The 22,749-nt window shown below is 61.1% G+C and overlaps 2 protein-coding genes across 2 annotated transcripts; both read right to left on the reverse strand.

The window, feature by feature from the left end:
- Positions 1-4,588: 4,588 nt before the first annotated feature.
- Positions 4,589-10,773, reverse strand: LOC141973022 (uncharacterized). Its single transcript, XM_074931112.1, has 5 exons — positions 10,566-10,773; positions 8,363-10,244; positions 6,551-7,385; positions 6,289-6,436; positions 4,589-4,780 (listed from the first exon to the last, which is right to left on the reverse strand). Exons 2-5 carry the CDS (start codon positions 10,236-10,238, stop codon positions 4,598-4,600), a joined length of 3,042 nt encoding a protein of 1,013 aa, XP_074787213.1. The 5' UTR covers positions 10,239-10,244; positions 10,566-10,773; the 3' UTR covers positions 4,589-4,597.
- Positions 10,774-13,402: 2,629 nt separating this feature from the next.
- Positions 13,403-22,623, reverse strand: IMP4 (IMP U3 small nucleolar ribonucleoprotein 4). Its single transcript, XM_074931114.1, has 9 exons — positions 22,519-22,623; positions 21,745-21,853; positions 20,211-20,294; positions 19,087-19,196; positions 18,237-18,369; positions 16,978-17,132; positions 16,140-16,234; positions 15,971-16,041; positions 13,403-13,582 (listed from the first exon to the last, which is right to left on the reverse strand). Exons 1-9 carry the CDS (start codon positions 22,519-22,521, stop codon positions 13,470-13,472), a joined length of 873 nt encoding a protein of 290 aa, XP_074787215.1. The 5' UTR covers positions 22,522-22,623; the 3' UTR covers positions 13,403-13,469.
- Between the last annotated feature and the right edge of the window lie 126 nt (positions 22,624-22,749).

A 22,749-nucleotide genomic window follows, 5' to 3' on the forward strand; every position in this document is an offset into this window, starting at 1 on the left:
GACACACACAGGGGACACAGAGGACAGGGGACACGCAGGGGGCCGTCCCCCCTCACCTCGGTGCAGGCTGTGGATCCGGCCCAGCAGCGCCTCCAGCCGGGGCCCCCCCGGGGGGGGACAGGGGACACCTTGGGGACACCGGGGGGACGCCGGTGACTCTGGGGGGGACACACGAGCCCCCCCCGGGCCCTGGAGGGGACGCAGCGGCCACAGCCCCTCACTGCGGGGGGCAGCGTCCATCGGCGCGGCCTGCGGGGACACCCCGGTTCCCCCATTTTCTCTCCCTCTTCCCCTTTTCTGTCCCAGTTCCCCCCTTTTCTGTCCTTTCTTCCCGCCATTTTTCATCATCTCTTCCCTCCAATTTCTGCCCCCTCTTACCCCCTTTCTCTCACCTCTTCCCCCTTTCCCCCTCCATTTTCTGTCCCCTTTTCCCTCCATTTTGTCCCCTTTTCCCTCCATTTTGTGTCCCCTTTTCCCTCCATTTTATCCCCTTTTCCCTCCATTTTCCAACCCCTTTTCCCTCCATTTTATCCCCTTTCCCTCCATTTATCCCCTTTTTCCTCCATTTTGTCCCCTTTTCCCTCCATTTTGTCCCCATTTTCCTCCATTTTGTGTCCCCTTTCCCTCCATTTATCCCCTTTTCCCTCCATTTTATCCCCTTTTCCCTCCATTTTGTCCCCTTTTCCCTCCATTTTGTCCCCTTTTCCTCCATTTATCCCCTTTTCCCTCCATTTTGTCCCCATTTTCCTCCATTTTGTGTACCCTTTCCCTCCATTTATCCCCTTTTCCCTCCATTTTATCCCCTTTTCCCTCCATTTTCCAACCCCTTTTCCCTCCATTTTGTCCCCTTTTCCTCCATTTATCCCCTTTTCCCTCCATTTTGTCCCCTTTTCCCTCCATTTTATCCCCTTTCCCTCCATTTTATCCCCTTTTCCCTCCATTTTGTCCCCTTTTCCTCCATTTATCCCCTTTTCCCTACATTTTATCCCCTTTTCCCTCCATTTTCCAACCCCTTTTCCCTCCATTTTGTCCCCTTTTCCTCCATTTATCCCCTTTTCCCTCCATTTTATCCCCTTTTCCCTCCATTTTGTCCCCTTTCCCTCCATTTATCCCCTTTTCCCTCCATTTTGTCCCCTTTTCCCTCCATTTTATCCCCTTTTCCCTCCATTTTGTCCCCTTTTCCTCCATTTATCCCCTTTTCCTCCATTTATCCCCTTTCCCTCCATTTTATCCCCTTTTCCCTCCATTTTATCCCCTTTCCCTCCATTTTATCCCCTTTTCCCTCCATTTTGTCCCCTTTCCCTCCATTTTGTCCCCTTTTCCTCCATTTATCCCTTTTCCCTCCATTTTATCCCCTTTCCCTCCATTTTATCCCCTTTTCCCTCCATTTTGTCCCCTTTTCCTCCATTTATCCCCTTTTCCTCCATTTATCCCCTTTCCCTCCATTTTATCCCCTTTTCCCTCCATTTTATCCCCTTTCCCTCCATTTTATCCCCTTTTCCCTCCATTTTGTCCCCTTTCCCTCCATTTTGTCCCCTTTTCCTCCATTTATCCCCTTTTCCCTCCATTTTATCCCCTTTCCCTCCATTTTATCCCCTTTTCCCTCCATTTTGTCCCCTTTTCCTCCATTTATCCCCTTTTCCCTCCATTTTGTCCCCTTTCCCTCCATTTATCCCCTTTTCCCTCCATTTTGTCCCCTTTTCCCTCCATTTTATCCCCTTTCCCTCCATTTTATCCCCTTTTCCCTCCATTTTGTCCCCTTTTCCTCCATTTATCCCCTTTCCCTCCATTTTATCCCCTTTTCCCTCCATTTTGTCCCCTTTCCCTCCATTTTGTCCCCTTTTCCTCCATTTTATCCCCTTTTCCCTCCATTTTGTCCCCTTTCCCTCCATTTATCCCCTTTCCCTCCATTTATCCCCTTTTCCCTCCATTTATCCCCTTTTCCCTCCATTTTATCCCCTTTCCCTCCATTTATCCCCTTTTCCCTCCATTTTGTCCCCTTTCCCATTTCTGTCCCCCCTCCCAGCCTTTCCTGTCCCTTCCCTCGTGCCCCCTTCCCTCTCTTTGCCGTCCCCTTCCCCTCGGCTCTCCCCTCACTCCTCCCCGCCATGTTCTCTCCCTCTTCCCTCTCCGGCTCCTGCCGCCTCCTGCCCCGTTTCTGCCCCTCTCCCCACTTCCCATCACACCTCCTCCGCCGCCATTTTCTGGCCCCCTTTCCCCTCGCTCTTCCCACCCCTCGTCCCCTTTTCTCCCCGTTTTGTCACCTTTCTGCCGTTTTCTATCCCCTCCCCTGCCACGGTCTCTCCCCTTTTCACACTCTGTTCTGCCACGTTTCCCTCCATTTTCTCACCCCTTCCCGACATTTTCTGTCTCCCCCTTCCCCTTTTCCATTCCCCCTTCCCACCATTTTCTGTCCCATTTCCCCCATTTTGTTCCCATTTCCCCATTTTTGTTCCCATTTCTCCCATTTTGTCCCATTTCCCCCATTTTTGTTCCCATTTCTCCCATTTTTGTTCCCATTTCTCTCCATTTTCTGTCCCATTTCCCCCATTTTCTTCCCATTTCCCCCATTTTCTGTCCCATTTCCCCCATTTTGTTCCCATTTCTCTCCATTTTCTGTCCCATTTCCCCCATTTTCTGTCCCATTTCTCCCATTTTTGTTCCCATTTCTCCCATTTTCTGTCCCATTTCCCCCATTTTCTGTCCCATTTCCCCCATTTTCTGTCCCATTTCTCCCATTTTTGTTCCCATTTCTCCCATTTTCTGTCCCATTTCTCCCATTTTTGTTCCCATTTCCCCCCTTTTCTGTCCCATTTCCCCCATTTTCTTCCCATTTCCCCCATTTTCTGTCCCATTTCCCCCATTTTTGTTCCCATTTCTCCCGTTTTCTATCCCATTTCCCCCATTTTGTTCCCATTTCCCCCATTTTCTGTCCCATTTCCCCCATTTTTGTTCCCATTTCTCCCATTTTTGTTCCCATTTCTCCCGTTTTCTATCCCATTTCCCCCATTTTGTTCCCATTTCCCCCCTTTTCTGTCCCATTTCCCCCATTTTCTTCCCATTTCTCCCATTTTCTGTCCCATTTCCCCCATTTTCTGTCCCATTTCCCCCATTTTGTTCCCATTTCTCTCCATTTTCTGTCCCATTTTCACCCTTTTCTGTCCCATTTCCCATTTTCTGTCCCCTATTCCCGCCATTTTCTGTCACTTTTCACCTTTTTCTGTCCCTTCTTCCTGCCGTTTTGTCCCCATTTTCACCCTTTTCTGTCATTTTTCCCTCCATTTTCTGTCCCATTTTCCTCCATTTTCTGTCCCTATTTTTACCCTTTTCTATCATTTTTTCGTGCATTTTCTGTCCCTTTTTCTTCCATTTTCTGTCCCTCTTTCCCACCATTTTCAGTCCCATTTTCACCCTTTTCTGTCACATTTCCCCACATTTTCTGTCCCCTCTTCCCGCCATTTTCTGTCCCTTCTTACCGCCATTTTGTCCCCTTTTCTGTCATTTTTTCCTCCATTTTCTGTCCCCATTTCACCCTTTTCTGTCCATTTCTCCTCCATTTTCTGACACTTTTCCCCACCATTTTCTGTCCTCTTTTCTTCCATTTTCTGGCCCTTTTTCCTCCATTTTTTATCCCCTCTTCCCTCCGTTTTCTGTTCCTTTTACCCACCATTTTCTATCCCCTTTTCTGTCACTTTTTCCTCCATTTTCTGTCCCTTCTTCCCGCCATTTTGTCCCTTTTTGTCACTTTTCCCTCCATTTTCCGACCCTTTTCCCCGCTATTTTCTGTCCCTTCTTCCCACCATTTTCTGTCTCTTCTTCCTGCCATTTTGTCACTTTTCCCTCCATTTTCTGTCCTTTCCTCGCCATTTTCTGTCCCCTCTTCCCGCCATTTTTTCCCCTTTTCTGTCACTTTTTCTTCCATTTTCTGTCCCTTCTTCCCGCCATTTTGTCCCTTTTTGTCACTTTTCCCTCCATTTTCTGTCCCTTTTCCCCGCCATTTTCTGTCCCTTCTTCCCGCCATTTTGTCCCTTTTTGTCACTTTTCCCTCCATTTTCCGACCCTTTTCCCCGCCATTTTCTGTCCCCTCTTCCCGCCATTTTTTCCCCTTTTCTGTCACTTTTCCCTCCATTTTCTGTCCCTTCATACCGCCATTTTGTCCCTTTTTGTCACTTTTCCCTTCATTTTCTGACCCTTTTCCCCGCCATTTTCTGTCCCTTCTTCCCGCCATTTTGTCCCTTTTTGTCACTTTGCCCTCCATTTTCCGACCCTTCTTGCTGCCATTTTCTGTCCCTTCTTCCCGCCATTTTCTGTCCCTTCTTCCCGCCATTTTGTCACTTTTCCCTCCATTTTCTGACCCTTTTCCCCGCCATTTTCTGTCCCCTCTTCCCGCCATTTTTTCCCCTTTTCTGTCACTTTTTCTTCCATTTTCTATCCCCTCTTCCCACCATTTTCTTTCCCATTGTCTCTCCCCCTTCCTCCTCCTCCTCCTCCTCCTCCCTCCCGCCCATCCCCGCCATGACACCCCCCCGACACAGGGGACTCTTTTCTCGGGCGCCATTTTATTCCGGGGGGGGGGGGGGGGGGGGGACGGGGGGGCTCAGCCCTCGGCCTCGGCGCCCTCGGGGCGGGGGGGGGCGGCGCAGTATGGCGGGGGGTAGCGGATGAAGAGCCACTCCTCCTCCTTCTTGAGCCAGCGCAGCAGCTTGGTCAGCACCGCGATGGCGCCCGCCTTGGTCACCAGCGGGCTGAAGCACCCGTACAGCTCGAACTTGCTCGTCACCTGCGGGAAACGGACCCCCGTTAACTCTGGAACCTACTGACGGCACCACCTCTCGGCATCCCCTTAATTCTGGCTCCTACTGACGGTGTCACCAGTGAGTATCCCCTGTTAACTCCTCTCAGCATCCTGTTAACTCTGGCCCCTACTGGCGGCACCACCAGTGAGCATCCCCTGTTAACTCTGGAACCTACTGGCGGCACCACCAGTGAGCATCCCCTGTTAACTCTGGAACCTACTGGCGGCATCACTTCTCAGCATCCCCTGTTAACTCTGACTCCTACTGTCAGCATCCCCAGTGACCATCCCCTGTTAACTCTGAAACCTACTAAAGGCGCTGCCAGCAAATACCACTGTTAAGGGATAGCACTGCCAGCAAGCCCACTTGTTAACTCTGAGACTTACTGATGACGCTACAATTGAGTGCCTCTGTTAACTCTGAAACCTACTAACAACATTGCCAGCCAGCCCCCCGCTATTAACTCTGAAAATTATTAATAGCACCATAAGCAAGTGATTTTGTTAACTCTGGGACCTACTGACAACACCACATGCGTGCACTCCCTGTTAACTCTGGAACCTACTGACAGCATTACCAGTGAACAATCCCCATTAACTCTGGAACCTACTGACAGAGCAACAATTGAACGCTCCCTGTTAACTCTGGAACCTACTGACAGAGCCGCGGGTGATTGCTCCTCGTTAACTCTGAAACCTACTGACAGCACCACAAGTGTGTACTCCCTGTTAACTCTGGAACCTACTGAGAGACTGAGAGAAAACACTCCCTGTTGACTCTGGAACCTAGCAACAGTGCCACAAGCGTGTACTCCCTGTTAACTCTGGAACCTACTGACAGAGCCACAAGTGAACACTCCCTGTTAACTCTGGAACCCATTGACAGAGTTGCCAGCCAGCAACCCCCATTAACTCTGTAATCCACTGGCAGCGCCACAAATCCATACTCCCTGTTAACTCTGGAACCTACTGACAGGATTGTTAGCCCGCAACCCTTGTTAACTCTGGAACTTACTGACAGAGCCACGAGTGAACCCTCCCTGTTAACTCTGGAACCTACTGACATAGCCACGAGTGAACCCTCCCTGTTAACTCTGGAACCTACTGACAGGATTGTTAGCCCGCAACCCTTGTTAACTCTGGAACCTACTGACAGTGCCACAAGCGTGTACTCCCTGTTAACTCTGGAACCTACTGACAGAGCCACGAGTGAACACTCCCTGTTAACTCTGGAACCTACTGACAGGATTGTTAGCCCGCAACCCTTGTTAACTCTGGAACCTACTGACAGAGCCACGAGTGAACCCTCCCTGTTAACTCTGGAACCTACTGACAGGATTGTTAGCCCGCAACCCTTGTTAACTCTGGAACCTACTGACAGAGCCACGAGTGAACCCTCCCTGTTAACTCTGGAACCTACTGACAGGATTGTTAGCCCGCAACCCTTGTTAACTCTGGAACCTACTGACGGCTCCCCCCACCCCGCAACTCACCCAGGCCAAGAGCGTCTCCTTCTCGGCCACGTGGTAGAGGAGGCGCAGGGGCCGGTGGGGGCTGTGCACGCGGCTGTGCAGGTAGTGGTACAGGTCGAAGAGGCGGTGTTGTTCCTCCTCGCTGGTGTAAGGGTCCTCCAGCTCGGGGCTGAACACAGGATGGGTGACACGGGTGTCAGGCGCACAACGGGTGACACCACCACCCGCCCCCTCCCCCGAATTTTTTTAAATTTCGGGGTATCCCCACCCCCTCTTTTTTCACCTCGTAAACTGCGGCAGCTGCTGCATCTCCTCCGGCCCCTCCAAAGGCTTGTAAAGAAAATGGCGGAGCTCGGGGGCACCGGGACGGGCGGGGCCGTACCCCGCCCCCCCTTTCACCGCCGCCCCCAGCTCCCCCAACCACCCCTGAGCCCGCAGCGTCTCCTCCAAGCGCCGGCGACACCCGGCCGCCGCGTAGAAACCCTCACGCTCCGTCGACAGCAGGATGAGCGTCACCCCCCCGCCGCCGCCGCCGCCGCCGCCATCTTCCTCCTCCTCGCCCAGCGCCGCCGCGTACGCGTAGAAGTAACCGTCGGGGTTAAAACGAGGCAAACAAACCGGCGTCCACACCTCGCCGGCTCCTACCCCGCTCCCCAAAAGATTGAGGAGGAGGTGGAGGTCGCTGGCGCACAACCGGCCACCCTCGGCCAAGGCCCGTTGCCGCGCCGCCGTCACCAACCGCCCGCCGGCCGCTAACAGAGCCAAAGCCGGGGCGGGCACGGCGGCGGCGGCGGCTCGACGTAGAGCTCCCGAAACGCCTCGACGTAACGGGGCGGGGAGAGGGAGGCAACGAGCGGCCCCCAACAACAACCGCCCGTCGGCTGCTGCTCCCGAAAGGAGACGATCGAGGACGGCTTCGGCCCCGGCGAGGAGGCGCCGGAGGTCGTAACCGCGGCGGCGGGCGAAGACGCGGGCGATGCCGCCGCGGGTGAGGAGGCTGAGGATTTGCTCGTGGACGAAGGTCAGTTCTCGACGCAGCTGAGCCGCCGACTGACGCGTCCGCGACACCGACACCAGGAGTAACGGCCCCCGCTGCTCGAACACCAGCGTCCGGTCCTCTGCAAGGGGGTTGGGTTGGGGTTGTTGTTTTTTGTAAGGGTGGGGGGGGGGAAAAAAAAAAAACAAAAAAAAACAAACAGGGAGAGGGGGTGTGGGGGTGACAAGGTTGTCGGTGGTACCGAGGAAAAGTTTGGGGGGGAATGGGGGGGGGGGTGTAGGTGGGGAGGGTGTTTTGGGGGGAGTTGGAGCTGACTGGGGGGGGGTTTGGGGTGGGTGGGTGTACCTGGAGGGGGTGTTTTGGGGCGTTGTACCCAACTGGGGGGGTTGTTTGGGGAGGTTGTACCTGAAGGACGGTGGTTTTTAGGAAGGGGAGGGGGTGTTGTACCCGACTTGTGGGGGGGGTGATTGTAGCTGGGGGGATCGTTTTGGGGGAATGGGGCGGTTTTGGGGGGTGGTTGTAGGTGAGGGGGGTGTTTTGGGGGGAGTTGGAGCTGACTGGGGGGGGGTTTGGGGTGGGTGGGTGTACCTGTGGGGTGTGTTTTCAGGGGTTGTACATGAGCGAGGGTGTTTTTTGGGGGGGGGGTTGTACCCAACTGGGGTGGTTTTGGTGTGAGCAGCTGTACCTGGGGGGGGGGGGTTTGGGGGGCTGTATCCAACTGGGGGGTTTCTGGGGTGGGTGGCTGTACCTGAGGGGGGGGGTGTTTTGGGGGGGCTGTACCCCACAGGGGTGTTCTGGGGCTGGATGACTGTACCCGGGGGGGGTGTTGTTTTGGGGGGGCTGTACCCCACAGGGGTGTTCTGGGGCTGGATGACTGTACCCGGGGGGGGGGGTGTTGTTTTGGGGGGGCTGTACCTCAGACAGGCTGTTTTTAGGGGGGTCCCTGAAGTCGGTTGTTTCGGGGGGGGGGCGTGCACGATGTGTCTGTAACAGGGGAGGGGCGGGGCTATTCCAGGGGTACCCGGGGGTGTCGAGGTGCGGCTGTACCCACATTTCGGGGCGTGCGCGTCCCCCCCGTTAACCCCCGCCGTGCCGTACCGGAGCAGATGGCGCGGATGGCGTTGCCGCCGCTCTGGATGAAGGAGACGAGGGCCATCATGACCCCCATGGTGGCCGCCAGGGCCTCCTCGTTGCCGTGGCGGGAGTAGATGGGCTTCCCCGCCTCGCTCAGCACGAAGACGTGCTTCCGCCGGCCGCGCCACCCCGCCGCCGTCACGTCCTCCTCCGCCCCGCGACGGCACCCCGGCGACGTCATGGCCGCCCTCACCGCCGCCGTCACCTCCTCCTCCTCCTCCTCGGCCGGGGGACAGCCCGAGGGCATCATGGCCGCCGGCTTCTCTATCATGGCCGCCGTCTTCTCTTCATCAGGGTGATGCCCTGAGGACATCATGGCCGCCGTCTTCTCTATCATGGCCGCCGTCTTCTCCACCACAGCCGCCATCTTCTCTTCATCGGGGTGAGGCCCTGAGGACATCATGGCCGCCGTCTTCTCCACCACGGCCGCCATCTTCTCTTCATCGGGATGAGGCCCTGAGGACATCATGGCCGCCGTCTTCTCTTCGTCAGGGTGATGCCCTGAGGACATCATGGCCGCCGTCTTCACCACGGCCGCCATCTTCTCTTCATCGGGATGAGGCCCTGAGGACATCATGGCCGCCGTCTTCTCCACCACGGCCGCCGTCTTCTCTTCATCAGGGTGATGCCCTGAGGACATCATGGCCGCCGTCTTCTCTATCATGGCCGCCGTCTTCTCCACCACAGCCGCCATCTTCTCTTCATCGGGGTGAGGCCCTGAGGACATCATGGCCGCCGTCTTCTCCACCACGGCCGCCATCTTCTCTTCATCGGGGTGAGGCCCTGAGGACATCATGGCCGCCGTCTTCTCTTCGTCAGGGTGATGCCCTGAGGACATCATGGCCGCCGTCTTCACCACGGCCGCCATCTTCTCTTCATCGGGATGAGGCCCTGAGGACATCATGGCCGCCGTCTTCTCCACCACGGCCGCCATCTTCTCTTCATCGGGATGAGGCCCTGAGGACATCATGGCCGCCGTCTTCTCCACCACGGCCGCCATCTTCTCTTCGTCAGGGTGATGCCCTGAGGACATCATGGCCGCCGTCTTCTCTATCATGGCCGCCGTCTTCTCCACCACAGCCGCCATCTTCTCTTCATCGGGATGAGGCCCTGAGGACATCATGGCCGCCGTCTTCTCCACCACGGCCGCCATCTTCTCTTCATCGGGATGAGGCCCTGAGGACATCATGGCCGCCGTCTTCTCTTCGTCAGGGTGATGCCCTGAGGACATCATGGCCGCCGTCTTCACCACGGCCGCCATCTTCTCTTCATCGGGATGAGGCCCTGAGGACATCATGGCCGCCGTCTTCTCCACCACGGCCGCCATCTTCTCTTCGTCAGGGTGATGCCCTGAGGACATCATGGCCGCCGTCTTCTCTATCATGGCCGCCGTCTTCTCCACCACAGCCGCCATCTTCTCTTCATCGGGGTGATGCCCTGAGGACATCATGGCCGCCGTCTTCTCCACCATGGCCACCATGTTTTCTTCCTCAGGGTGATGCCCTGATGACATCACGGCCGCCATTTTATCCATCGTGACCGCCATCTTCTCTTCCCTAGGGTGATACCCCGAGGACATCATGGCCGCCTTCCTCTCCGTCATGGCCGCCATCTCCTCTTCCTCCTCCCCCTCCTCCTCACTGAGGTGACGCCCCGAGGACAAAGCAGCCGCCATCTTCTCTTCGCTGGGGTGACGCCCCGAGTGCATCATGGCCGCCGTCTCGTCCGTCATGGCCGCCGTCTCGTCCGTCATGGCCGCCGTCCCCTCGCGCAGGTGCCCCGCCCCCGGGGATTTGGGGGTCCCTGGGCCGGGGGGGGCGGAGCCTGGCGCTGCCGCCATGGCCGCCTGCGAGACAAAATGGCGGCGCTGCGGGCGTCACGTGGAGGCTGGAGGCCACGCCCCAACACCTCTGAGGGGGTGGAGCCTCCACAGACCACGCCCAACCCGCAGACCACACCCACAACCCCACCCAGCTAGGACACGCCCCGTTTGGCCACGCCCCCCGTGTCGCAAAGTGGCTTGTCGCAAAGCCACGCCCACCTCGTTGGGAAGCCACGCCCCTATACCGCGTTAAGCCACGCCCCCCCGCGGGACACACCCCCTCGCGCCCCCCGCCCCTGCGGAGGCCCCGCCCCGCCGGGAAGGCCCCGCCCCCTCCCCGCTCACCCGCCCGTGGCCCCGCTCCCGCCGCTGCCGCCGCTTCCGGGATCGCCGCGCCGCGCGCACGGTGACGTCACAGCGCCGCGCCGACCTGTTCCCCTCCGCGTCCAATCAGCGGCCGGCGCGGGGGCGAGGGCGGGGCGGCCACACCCTTTCCGGGGAAACGCCCAATCAGAGAGCGCGGGGCGGGGACCCGCGCCCTGACTTAACTCAAAGAGAGTTTCCCCGGCGCCTTTTGATGACGTCAACGGGGAAGAGGCGGGGCAGAAGCCCAGGGCGTCCCTAACCCCGCCCCCGGCGCAACGGGGGCGTGGCCTGTGGCACCGATACCGCCCCCCAGGGACCCTCCGTGGCGCCGCCCCCCAAAATTCGGGGGGTTCAGGGAGGCAGAAGAGCCCCCGACCCCCCCCGCAAGGTCCCGGGGGTTCCCAGAGTTCCCCGCGGAGGGGAAGTGTCGTCACTTCCGGCCGCCGGAACCCGGAAGCGCCCGGAGGGAGCGAAGCGGCTACAAAACGGGGAGGGGGCGGGGGGGGGGGGCGCAGGAGTTTGGGGGCGACCCCAGATTTTTTTTTTTTTTTTGGGGGGGTGGGGGGTCCCCAAGTGTCCCCCCCCGCCCCCCCCGGGACAAGCTGCGCCCCGCCCTGCTCAGGTGAGACCCGGATGTAAATTAATTTAAAAAAAAAAAAAAAAAAAGGGGGGGGCGGGAGGAAAAACGGGGGGGCAGGGGAGGCGGGGGGAGGGGCGCGGCCTCCTGAGACCCCCCCCCCGACTCTCCCCTCCCCCCCGTTTTCCCAGCAGCCTTTCGGTGCCGGGGGAGACCCCCCCCCGCCCGCCCCCCCCCCCCAAGTCATGGACGTCACTTACGCGACCGTCAACAAACCCCGACGAGGCCCCGCCCCCAGCGAACAAACCCCGCCCCCTCCGGACGAGACCCCGCCTCCCTTCCCGGCAGCCCCTCCCTCACCCAGGGTAAGTGGCTTTGGGGGGGGGGGGGGGGTCGGGGAGACACTATAGCATCCATACATCCCCCTCCCCCCCCCCAGGGGCCCCTATAGGCCCCTCCCCCCCTACACCAACCCCTATTGGGCCACCGGGGACCCCACAGAACCTATAGGGCCCCTCCCTGACCCTATAGGGGCAACACCCCCCCATGTCACCCTATAGGACCCATACGCCCCCCCCGTGACACTATATAGATCCTATAGGGCCCCTCCCTGACCCTATAGCGGCAACACCCCCCCGACACCCTATAGGATCCATACACCCCCCCCCGACACCCTATAGATCCTATAGGGCCCCTCCCTGACCCTATAGGATCCATACGCCCCCCCTGTGACACCCTATAGATCCTATAGGGCCCCTCCCTGACCCTATAGGGGCAACACCCCCCCATGTCACCCTATAGGATCCATACGCCCCCCCTGTGACACCCTATAGATCCTATAGGGCCCCACCCTGACCCCTATAGGATCCATACACACCCCGCCCGTGACACCCTATAGGTCTTATAGGGCCCCTCCTTGGCCCCTATAGAGGCAACACCCCCTCAACAGCCTATAGTATCCATACGCCCCCCCCCCGTGACACCCTATAGGACCCATATGTCCCCTACTCAGCCCCTATAGGGTGGAGCCAAGCCCCCCCCAGCCCGTGGGACACGCCTGGCACCTATAGAATCCATAGGCTCCCTATAGGCACCCTGCAGCCCCCCCCTCTCCTCCATGCCCTCCATACAGCGGGTGCTATAGGGCCTATAACCCCCCCCCATAGGGTCTATAGGGGCCTGTAGCGACCAGGCCCCAGCTGATGGCACCTACGAGGTCGTGACCCCCCAGGGGGACCCCGGCAGCTGCCCCCGACTCGGTGAGACAGCCCGGGGGGGGCACCCGGGGGTCTGGGGGGGCTCCTGGGGGTCTGGGGGGGCACCCGGGGTTTTTTGGGGGGCACCCGGGGGGTCTGGGGGGGCTCCTTGGTGTCTGGGGGGGCACCCGGGGGGTTTTGGGGGGCACCCGGGGGGTCTGGGGGGGCTCCTTGGTGTCTGGGGGGGCACCCGGGGGGTTTTGGGGGGCACCCGGGGGGTCTGGGGGGGCTCCTTGGTGTCTGGGGGGGCACCCGGGGGGTTTTGGGGGGCACCCAGGGGGTCTGGGGGGGCATCCAGAATGTCTGGGGGGGCACCCGGGGGTCTAAGAGGATTGAGGGGGGGGCCCAATGGTTTGGGGGGGCTTCCTGGTGTCTAGGGAGGGGGGGGTGACACCTGGGGGTTTTGGGGGGGCTCCTGGGGGTTTTGGGGGGGCTCCTGGGTCTCTGGGGGGACACCCAATGGTTGGGGGGGGGCTCCCTGGTGTCTGGGGGGGCACCCGGGGGGACTGAGGGGATTGGGGGGGAGCCCAAAAATTTGTGGGGGCGCTTTGGGGGGGACCCCCAGGTGTTTTAGGGAACCCTAAAGATTTGGAGGGGGGGGCGACCTCAAGGATTGGGGGGGGGGCACCCGGGGGGGCTCCTTGGTGTCTGGGGGGGCACCCAGGGGGTCTGGGGGGGCACCCAGGGGGTTTGGGGGGGCACCCAGGGGGTCTGGGGTTGAGGTGGGCACCCAGAGATTTCGGGGGGGGGGGGGGGGGGACGACGACACCTGGGTATCATGGGAGCAACTCTGAGGCGTTTTGGGGGTCCCCCAGGGGTTTGGGGTCCCCTTGGCATTTTGGGGGCCCCCCCCGACCCCCCATTTTTCCTCCCCCCCAGGGTTTAACTTCCGCATCGCGAAGCCCAAGGGCCCGCGGGAGCCTCCGGCCGAGTGGTCGCAGGTGTGAGACACCCCCCCCCGCCTTCCCCCCGATAAAAAAACTTCTCCGATTCCAACAAAATCACCCCAAAAACGCGACTGGATTTTGATGGGGGGGGCCCCGGGGGGGGTCAGGCAGCGCTGAGCAGGCGCCGTTTGGGGGCGGTGGCCGTGTAGGGGTGCCAGCGCCACTCCACGTCCGCGGCGTCCCCCTGCTCCAGCGTCCCCAGGCGGATCAGGTAGGCTGCGGGGGGGACGGGACACAGGTTAGGGACACGCTGGGGACGTTTTGGGGACATTTGGGGGACGTCTGGGGACATCTTGGGGGCGTTGAGGCACATTTTGGGGACGTTTTGGGGACATCTGGGGACAATTTGAGGACATCTGGGGACAATTTGGGGACATCTGAGGACATCTTGGGGGCGTTTGGGGACATCTTGGGGACGTTTGGGGACATCTTGGGACAATTTGGGGACAATTTGGGGACATCTGAGGACATCTGGGGACAATTTGGGGACATCTGAGGACATCTTGGGGGCGTTTGGGGACATCTTGGGACAATTTGGGGGCGTTTGGGGACATCTGAGGACATCTTGGGGATGTTTGGGGACATCTTGGGACAATTTGAGGACATCTGAGGACATCTTGGGGATGTTTGGGGACATCTTGGGACAATTTGGGGGCATTTGGGGACATCTGAGGACATCTTGGGGACATTTGGGGGCATCTTGGGGGCATTTAGGCACATTTTGGGGACATTTAGGGACATCTTGGGGGCATTTGGGGGACAACTGGGGGCAGTTTGGGAGCATCTGGGGACATTTGAGGACATCTTGGGGACATCTTGGGGATGTTTGGAGGACATCTGGGGACAATTTGGGGGCATTTCGGGACGTCTGAGGACATCTTGGGGACATCTTGGGGACGTTTGGGGACATCTGGGGACATCTTGGGGGCGTTCAGACACATTTTGGGGATGTTTGGGGGACATCTGGGGACATCTTGGGGGACATTTGGGGACAATTTGGGGGCATCTGAGGACATCTTGGGGACATTTGGGGGCATCTGGGTACATCTTGGGGACATTTGGGGGCATTTAGGCACATTTTGGGGACATCTTGGAGGTGTTTGGGGGACATCTGAGGACAATTTGGGGGCCATCTTGGGGGCGTTTGTGGGACATCTGGGGACATTTTTGGACATTTAGAGGACGTCTGGGGACATCTTGGGTGTGTTTGGGGACGTTTGGGGGACACCTGGGGGTATTTGGGGACATTTGGGGACGTCTGGGGCCATCTTGGGGGCGTTGAGGCCCATTTTGGGGATGTTTGGGGACATCTCGGTATTTGGGGGACACGTGAGGACATTTAGGGGACGTCTGGGGACATCTTGGAGGTGTTGGGGACTTTGGGGGACATCTGGGGACAATTTGGGCACACTTGGGGACATTCTGGGACACTTGGGGGACATTTGTGGCATATTTTGGGACTTTGGGAGACATCTGGGGGGCACTTAGGGACATTTAGGGACATTTTGGGGACAGTGGGGGACACTTGGGGGGTCAGTGGGGACGCTTGGGGACACTCAGGGACACTCTGGGGGTCAGTGGGGACACTTGGGGACATTCAGGACATTTGGGGACACTCGGGGACATTCAGGGGGACACTTGGGGGGACTTGGAGACACTCGGGGGACACTCAGGGACATTCAGGGACACTCAGGGACATTCAGAGGCACTGAGGGACACGCGGGGACACTCGGGGGACACTCCGGGACACTCAGGAGACACTCGGGGGACACGCGGGGGACACGCGGGGGACACGCGGGGGACACTCTGGGGACACTCTGGGACACTCTGGGACACTCGGGGACACTCGGGGGACACTCGGGGACACTCAGGAAACACTCCGGGGACACTCGGGGGACACTCGGGGGACACGCAGGGGACACGCAGGGGACACTCCGGAGACACACAGGAGACACTCTGGGGACACTCTGGGGACACTCTGGGGACACTCTGGGGACACTCGGGAGACACTCGGGAGACACTCGGGAGACACTCGGGAGACACTTGGGGGGACACTCCGGGGACACTCTCGGGGACACTCTCGGGGACACTCGGGAGACACTCCGGGGACACTCGGGAGACACTCGGGGGACACTCGGGGGACACTCGGGGGACACTCGGGAGACACTCCGGGGACACTCCGGGGACACTCGGGGACACTCGGGGGACACTCGGGAGACACTCGGGAGACACTCGGGGACACTCCGGGGACACTCCGGGGACACTCCGGGGACACTCGGGGGACACTCAGGGACACTCGGGAGACACTCGGGGGACACTCGGGGGACACTCGGGGGACACTTGGGGGACACTCGGGGGACACTCAGGGACACTCCGGGGACACTTGGGGGACACTCGGGAGACACTCGGGAGACACTCAGGGGACACTCGGGGGACACTCGGGGGACACTCGGGGACACTCGGGAGACACTCCGGGGACACTCCGGGGACACTCGGGAGACACTCGGGAGACACTCCGGGGACACTCCGGGGACACTCGGGGGACACTCGGGGACACTCGGGGGACACTCGGGGGACACTCGGGGGACACTCGGGGACACTCACGCCGCAGGTGGAACCGGGGTCCCACCTCCTCCAGCTCCACCGCCCTCCCCCGGCGCTTGTACACGTGGTTCCTGGGGGGGGGAAGCGTCTCAACTGGGGGGACACCCCCAGGGCCCCCCCGTGTCCCCAAGCCCCCCCCGTGTCCCCGAGCCCCCCCCGTGTCACCCACCGCACCAGGATGACGTCGTCCTCGTTGGCGAATGTCACCACGCGGCGACTGTCGGGGCGGGGCACGGGGAAGAGGTGCTTCAGGATGGTCCCCACCTGCGGGGGGGGGGGGATCAAAAACGGGGTCACACCCCCCCCCCCCCAAAAATGTCCCCAACCCCCGGGAACCCCCCAATGTCCCCCCAGACCCCCCCGGTGTCCCATCACCCCCCCACATCCCCCCGTGTCCCCCCATAACCCCCCCCAGACCCCCCATTGTCCCCCCCCCCGTGTCCAATCACCCCTTGTCCCCCCCGTGTCCCCTCACTGACCCCCCCCATGTCCCCACGACCCCCCCGTGTCCCCCCCCATGTCCCATCACCCCCCCGTGTCCCCCCCATGTCCTCACAACCCCCCCGTGTCCCATCATCCCTTGTCCCCCCCCAGACCCCCATTGTCCCCCCCCGTGTGTCCCATCACCCCTTGCCCCCCCATGACCCCCCCATGTCCCCACGACCCCCCCATGTCCCCCCCATTGTCCTCCCCGTGTCTCCTGTCCCCCCCCAGACCCCCCCCGTGTCCCATCAGCCCCCGACATCCCCCGTGTCCCCCCCCAGACCCCCACTGTCCCCCCCCGTGTGTCCCATCACCCCTTGTCCCTCCCCACGACCCCCCCGTGTCCCCCCATGTCCCCCCCATGTCTCCTGTGTCCCCCCTATGACCCCCCCTTGTGTCTCCTGTCCCCCCCGTCCCCCCCCAGACCCCCCCCGTGTCCCATCAGCCCCCCACATCCCCCGTGTCCCCCCCACGTCCCCCCCAGACCCCCGCTGTCCCCCCCGCGCCCCCCCGCGCCCGCTCACCCTGCGGCCCAGGGGGGAGTCGAGGCGCAGCAGCAGCAGGTGGGGGGCGGCCAGGGGGGCCCCGCCCAGCCCCGCCCCGTCATGGCGCAGCACGGCCCCGCCCAGCGTGAAATGGGCCGTGGGGCCGTGGGGGAGGTGGCACAGGGACAGCCCGTCTGGGGGCGGGGCCGCACGCGTCAACGCAGGCCCCGCCCCTTCCCTGCACCCGCCCGAACAGCCCACCAGGGGCCCCGCCCCTTCCTCTAAGCCACGCCCCCGCAGCCCAAACACAGCCCCTTTAGCCCCGCCCCTCCGTCAGCCCCACCCCTTCCCAGTGGCCACCGAAACAGCCGCCCTTTAGCCCCGCCCCTCACACCCAAGCCCTGCCCATCAAACCACACCCCTTTCCAGAAGCCCCACCCCTCACGCCCCAAGCACAAGCCATTTAGCCCCTCCCCTTCCCGTAAGCCCCGCCCCTTGCAAGCTAACCACACCCCAAACAAGCCCCACCCACCCAGCTCTTTTCCTTCAGCCCCACCCCTTTCATAAGCCCCACCCCTAGGCGTCGCCCACACCCCTTCCTATAAGCCCCGCCTATTACAAGCTAGCCACACCCCTCCCCAAACAAGCCCCGCCCCTTCAGCATTAACGACACCCTTAGGCACCACCCACCCCTACCCGCAAGCCCCGCCCCTTCCTGCCAGGCCCCACCCCTCACAGCTCAAGCACAATCCCATTAGCCCCTCCCCTTCCCTTAAGCCCCGCCCCTTGCAAGCTAACCACACCCCCAAACAAGCCCCACCCACCCAACGCCTTTCCTTCAGCCCCACCCCTTGGACACTAACCACACCCCTTTCCCTAAGCCCCGCCCCTTCCTGCCAAGCCCCGCTCCCTCACCCCAACCACAAACCTTCTCTTTAGCCCCACCCCTTCCCGCAAACCCCACCCCTTTCCACAGGCCACGCCCATCGCAAGCTAACCACACCCTCTCCCCAAACAGGCCCCGCCCATCCATTTTCCCCTTTAGCCCCACCCCTTAATTAACCACACCCCTTTCCATAAACCCCACCCCTCTATTTCCTTTAGCTCCGCCCCTTCACCTTAACCACACCCCCTCATACCCCGCCCCTTCCCGCAGGCCCCGCCCCCCCCCCCGCGTGACCCTTAGCCCCGCCCCCTGCCCACCAGCCAAAGCCTTTCCCACCCCGGGCCACGCGTGACACCCGGGCTGGCGCCACGCCCCCTTAGCCCCGCCCCCCGTAGCCCCGCCCCCGGCTGACCGGGCGTGCCGCGGGTCTCGTGCAGCACCAGCAGGTCGGTGACGCCGGCGGCGCGACACGCCCCCACCAGGGCCCCCAGCTCCGCCCTCCCCCGGTTCATGCGCCGGGCGCCGGGCACCAGCAGACACACCTCCTGGGGGCGTGGTCAGTGAGGGGGGGTGTGGCCATGTAGCTCCGCCCGCCCGCCTTAAGCTCCACCCACACCCCCCTCTCCCATCACGCACACGTCCCTGTGTTTGCTGGAGGGGGCGTGGCCAAGATATTCATGGGGTGGGGCCGCAGGGGGACACGCCCCATCAAAGCCACGCCCACCCCCAAACCGCGTCTTGAAGGCCACACCCCCTTTCATTGGGGGTTGACACACCCCCCCCCCCCCCCCGGGATTGGTACTGCAAAGCCACGCCCACCCGCAAGCCACCCCCACCCCACCCAATAGGCTCCACCCCATTTTACAAGCCCCTCCCACCCCCAAGCCACACCCACCCTTCAAAACCACGCCCCTTCCTAGCCCCTTATATGTGACACTGAGCAAAGCCACGCCCCCAAATCACATCCACCCATTAGGCTCCACCCCCAACCTCCCCAGCTCCTCCCACCACCCACAAGCTCCGCCCCTCACGTGGTGCCGAGCACTGGTAAGCCACGCCCACCCACAAAACCACACCCCCCCTCAGGCCCCACCCACACATTACCCCACCCCTTTCCCAACAAGCCCCTCCCACCCCATTCAGGCCACACCCTCTCGCGGCCATTTTCCTGCGGGGGGGGGGGGGGGTGTGTGGCCCCACCCAATCCCCGGACCACACCCACCACCCCCCCGAGGCCACACCCACCCCCAAGCCCCGCCCACCTTGGCGAAGACGCGGAGGCGGGCGCTGGGTTGGCGGGAGGTGGTGACCATCACCTTGGGCGGCTCCAGCCCCGCCCACCGGTACTCGTCGTCATGGCTACCGGAAGGGTCTGGGGGGCGGGGCTTAGCCAAGCCACGCCCCCCTCTCTAGCCCCGCCCACCAGGCAGAGCAGTCCAGCCCCATTTTGGGGCAGTTTGGTGCCGCGGGTGGGGGGGAAAATTTAATCCCAGTTTTGGGGTAAATCAGGACAAATTCGGGACTTTTTTTTGGGAGAGAATAAAGTAAATTTAAATCCTCATTTTTGGAGGATTTGGGCAAATTCCGGCTCTTTTTTTTGGGGGGGAAAATGGGGGAAATTTAAACCTGGTTTTGGGGAGAATCAGGGCAAATCCAGGCCCTTCGTTTGAGGGGAAATTGGGAAAATTTGATGCTGGTTTTGAGAAGAAAAATTTAATCTTGTTTTGGGGAGAATTAGAGCAAATCCAGGCCTTTTTTTTTTGAGGGAAAATGGGGCAAATTTGATCCTGATTTTGGGGAGAATTAGGGCAAATTTAGGCCCTTTTGTTGCTGAGGCAAAATAGGGTAAATTTAATCCCCGTTTTGGGGAGGATTAGGGCAAATTCAGGCTTTGTTTTGGGGAAGAAAAATTTAATCTTGTTTTGGGGAGAATTAGGGCAAATCCAGGCCTTTTTTTTTTTGAGGGAAAATGGGGGAAATTTAATCCCGGTTTTGGGGAGAATTAGGGCAAATTCAGGCAAAATATTTAATCCTGGTTTTGGGACAGATTAAAGCGAAACCACCACCCGTTTTTTTTGGGGGGAAAAAGGCACAAATTTAATTCTTATTTTGAGGCGAGGTGGGGTTGGGGCAAACCCGTGACTCATTTTGGGGCAAAACGGGGAAAATTTGTCCCATTTTAGAAAAATTTGTGCCCCCCCCCCATTTTGGGGTAAAACTTTCCACATTTTGGGGGAGAGATCGAGCCAAATTCGCTATTATTTTGAGGGAAAACGAGGCAAATCTGGTCCAAAATTTAAGGGGGGGGGTCCATGGGCCAACCCTCTGTGGTTTTGGGGTGCCTCCCCCCTTCCCGCCCCCCCGTTTTGGGGGGGTCCCCACTCACCCCCCACCCCGGGCGTGTCGAACTCGAGCTCCTTCTGCAGGGCCAAGGCCTCGCGCCGCAGCTCCGTGGGCAGCAGCCGGTTCTCTGGGGGGGGGACACACAAAATTGGGGGGCCCCCCGTCACCCCCAAACCCCCCCCCAGCCCCACATCACCCCCCTCGACTCCTCTTTCGCCCCAAAAAACTGCTTTTTCCCCCCAAAAGTGCCTCTACCCCCCACTGACTCCCTCCTTTTACCCCACCAACCTCCATTTCACCCCCCCCCCCCCCCCAAAAAAAACATTTACCCCCCCAAACCTCTCGGTGCCCCCCCAAACCCCTTCAGCCCCCCAAAACTCCTGTAATTCACCTCAAACTCCCTTTACACCCCTCAAACCCCCCTTTGCCCCCCCCAACTCCTCCTTTACCCCTCAAATCTCCCTTTTGCCCCCCAAAACTCCCCCTTCAACCCTCTCAAATGCCCCCCCCAACTCATTTACCCCCCCTTGAACCCCCTGATACCCCCCAAACGCCTTCTTTACCCCCCCAAACCCCTCCAGGACCCCCCCAAACCCCCTCTAGGACCCCCCAAACCCCCTCCAGGACCCCCCCAAACCCCTCCAGGACCCCCCCAAACCCCCTCCAGGACCCCCCAAACCCCCTCCAGGACCCCCCAAACCCCCTCTAGGACCCCCCAAACCCCACTAGAAGCCCCCCAAACCTCCTCCATGACCCCCAAACCCCCTCCAGGACCCCCCCAACCCCACTAGAACCCCCCCAAACCCCTCCAGGACCCCCCCAAACCCCCTCCAGGACCCCCCCAACCCCACTAGAAGCCCCCCAAACCCCCCCAGGACCCCCAAACCCCCTCCAGGACCCCCCCAAACCCCCTCCAGGACCCCCCAAACCTCCTCCATGATCCCCAAACCCCCTCCAGGACCCCCCAAACCCCCTCCAGGACCCCCCCAAACCCCTCCAGGACCCCCCAAACCCCCTCCAGGACCCCCCCAAACCCCTCCAGGACCCCCCAAACCCCTCCAGGACCCCCAAACCCCCTCCAGGACCCCCCAAACCCCCTCCAGGACCCCCCCAAACCCCCTCCAGGACCCCCCAAACCCCCTCCAGGACCCCCCAAACTCCTCCACGACCCCCCCAAATCCCCTCCAGGACCCCCCAAACTCCTCCAGGACCCCCCCAAACCCCACTAGAAGCCCCCCAAACCTCCTCCATGATCCCCAAACCCCCTCCAGGACCCCCCAAACCCCCTCCAGGACCCCCCCAACCCCACTAGAAGCCCCCCAAACCTCCTCCATGATCCCCAAACCCCCTCCAGGACCCCCCCAAACCCCCTCCAGGACCCCCCAAACCCCACTAGAAGCCCCCCAAACCCCCCCAGGACCCCCAAACCCCTCCAGGACCCCCCCAAACCCCCTCCAGGACCCCCCCAAACCCCCTCCAGGACCCCCCCAAACCTCCTCCATGACCCCCCCAAACCCCCTCCAGGACCCCCCAAACCCCTCCAGGACCCCCCAAACCCCTCCAGGACCCCCCCTCACCATCCAGCGCCTGCCGGAGTCGCTCCTTCTTGTCCTGCTGCCGCCGCAGCCGCTCCTCCTGCGCCCGGCGCTGCAGGTACTCGCGGCGTTCCCGGGCCTGGCGACGGAGCTGGGGACAAAGCGGGGGGGGGACACAATGACACTGGTGACACTGGCGGGTGGTGGGGACATCGGGGGGGGGGGGGGGGGGCGTGTAGTGATGGAAAAAGAGGATGGGGGGGCGAAGGGAAGGGGATGGGGGGCAGTGTGGGGACACTGGGGGGAGTGGAGGCACATGGGGACACTGAGGGGGGGGCAAAGGGCACCCTGGGGGGGACAATATGGGGGGGGGGGTGAGGGGAGGGGCACTGGGAGGGGGTGGAGACATTGAGGAGGGATATGGAGGGGGGGGGACACATGGGGACATTGAGGGGGGTCATGGGGACTCTGGGGACACTGGGAAGGGACATGGGGGGGTCAAAGGGGGTTGGGGACACTATGGAGGGGTTGGGGACATGGGGGGGGGGGGGCTGAGCGGCTTGGGGACACTGGGGGAGGCCCGTGGGGGGGTCACGGGGACACCAGGGGTGCCAGGGGTGTGTGGGGACACTGGGAAGGGACATGGGGGGGGGTCAAAGGGGGTTGGGGACACTATGGAGGGGTTGGGGACATGGGGGGGGGGGGGCAGAGGGGCTTGGGGACACTGGGGGGGTCTGGGGACACTGGGGGGGGGGGGGGGGGGGGGGAAGAGCCCGAGGACCCTGACGGGGAGCAGCCCCTTCCCCCCCCCCTTACCATAGTGGCAGCTTCTCTTCTCCCCGGTTCTCTACACACGCTGGTACCTCCCAACACCGCCGCCTCCGATTGGCCGAGCCGCGAGGACCAATGAGAGCGCCCGATTCTGCCGGAAAGGGGCGGGAAGCGGGTAAGGCTGCGCCCTCACTCAAGATGGCGGCCCGAACAGGAAGAACGTCGCGCCCTCAACCAAAATGGCGGCCGAGCCGGATTCAGCCCTCCCCTCAGCTA

The sequence above is a fragment of the Athene noctua genome, chromosome 39 (assembly GCF_965140245.1).
Source record: "Athene noctua chromosome 39, bAthNoc1.hap1.1, whole genome shotgun sequence".
Taxonomy (NCBI): Eukaryota; Metazoa; Chordata; class Aves; order Strigiformes; family Strigidae; genus Athene; species Athene noctua.

Bases quoted from the DNA above. Each gene is read 5' to 3' on its own strand.
- IMP4 (XM_074931114.1), bottom strand. The intron at 19,197-20,210 runs GTGAGTGGGGAC...CCCGCCCCCCAG, and splicing joins CGACACGCCCGGGGTGGGGG to ACCCTTCCGGTAGCCATGAC. The intron at 18,370-19,086 runs GTGGGCGGGGCT...CCACGCCCCCAG, and splicing joins GCCTCCGCGTCTTCGCCAAG to GAGGTGTGTCTGCTGGTGCC.
- LOC141973022 (XM_074931112.1), bottom strand. From the start codon at position 10,238: ATGGCGGCAGCGCCAGGCTCCGCCCCCCCCGGCCCAGGGACCCCCAAA. The intron at 6,437-6,550 runs GTGAAAAAAGAG...TCCTGTGTTCAG, and splicing joins CAGCTGCCGCAGTTTACGAG to CCCCGAGCTGGAGGACCCTT. The intron at 4,781-6,288 runs GTGAGTTGCGGG...CGTTTCCCGCAG, and splicing joins AGGAGACGCTCTTGGCCTGG to GTGACGAGCAAGTTCGAGCT.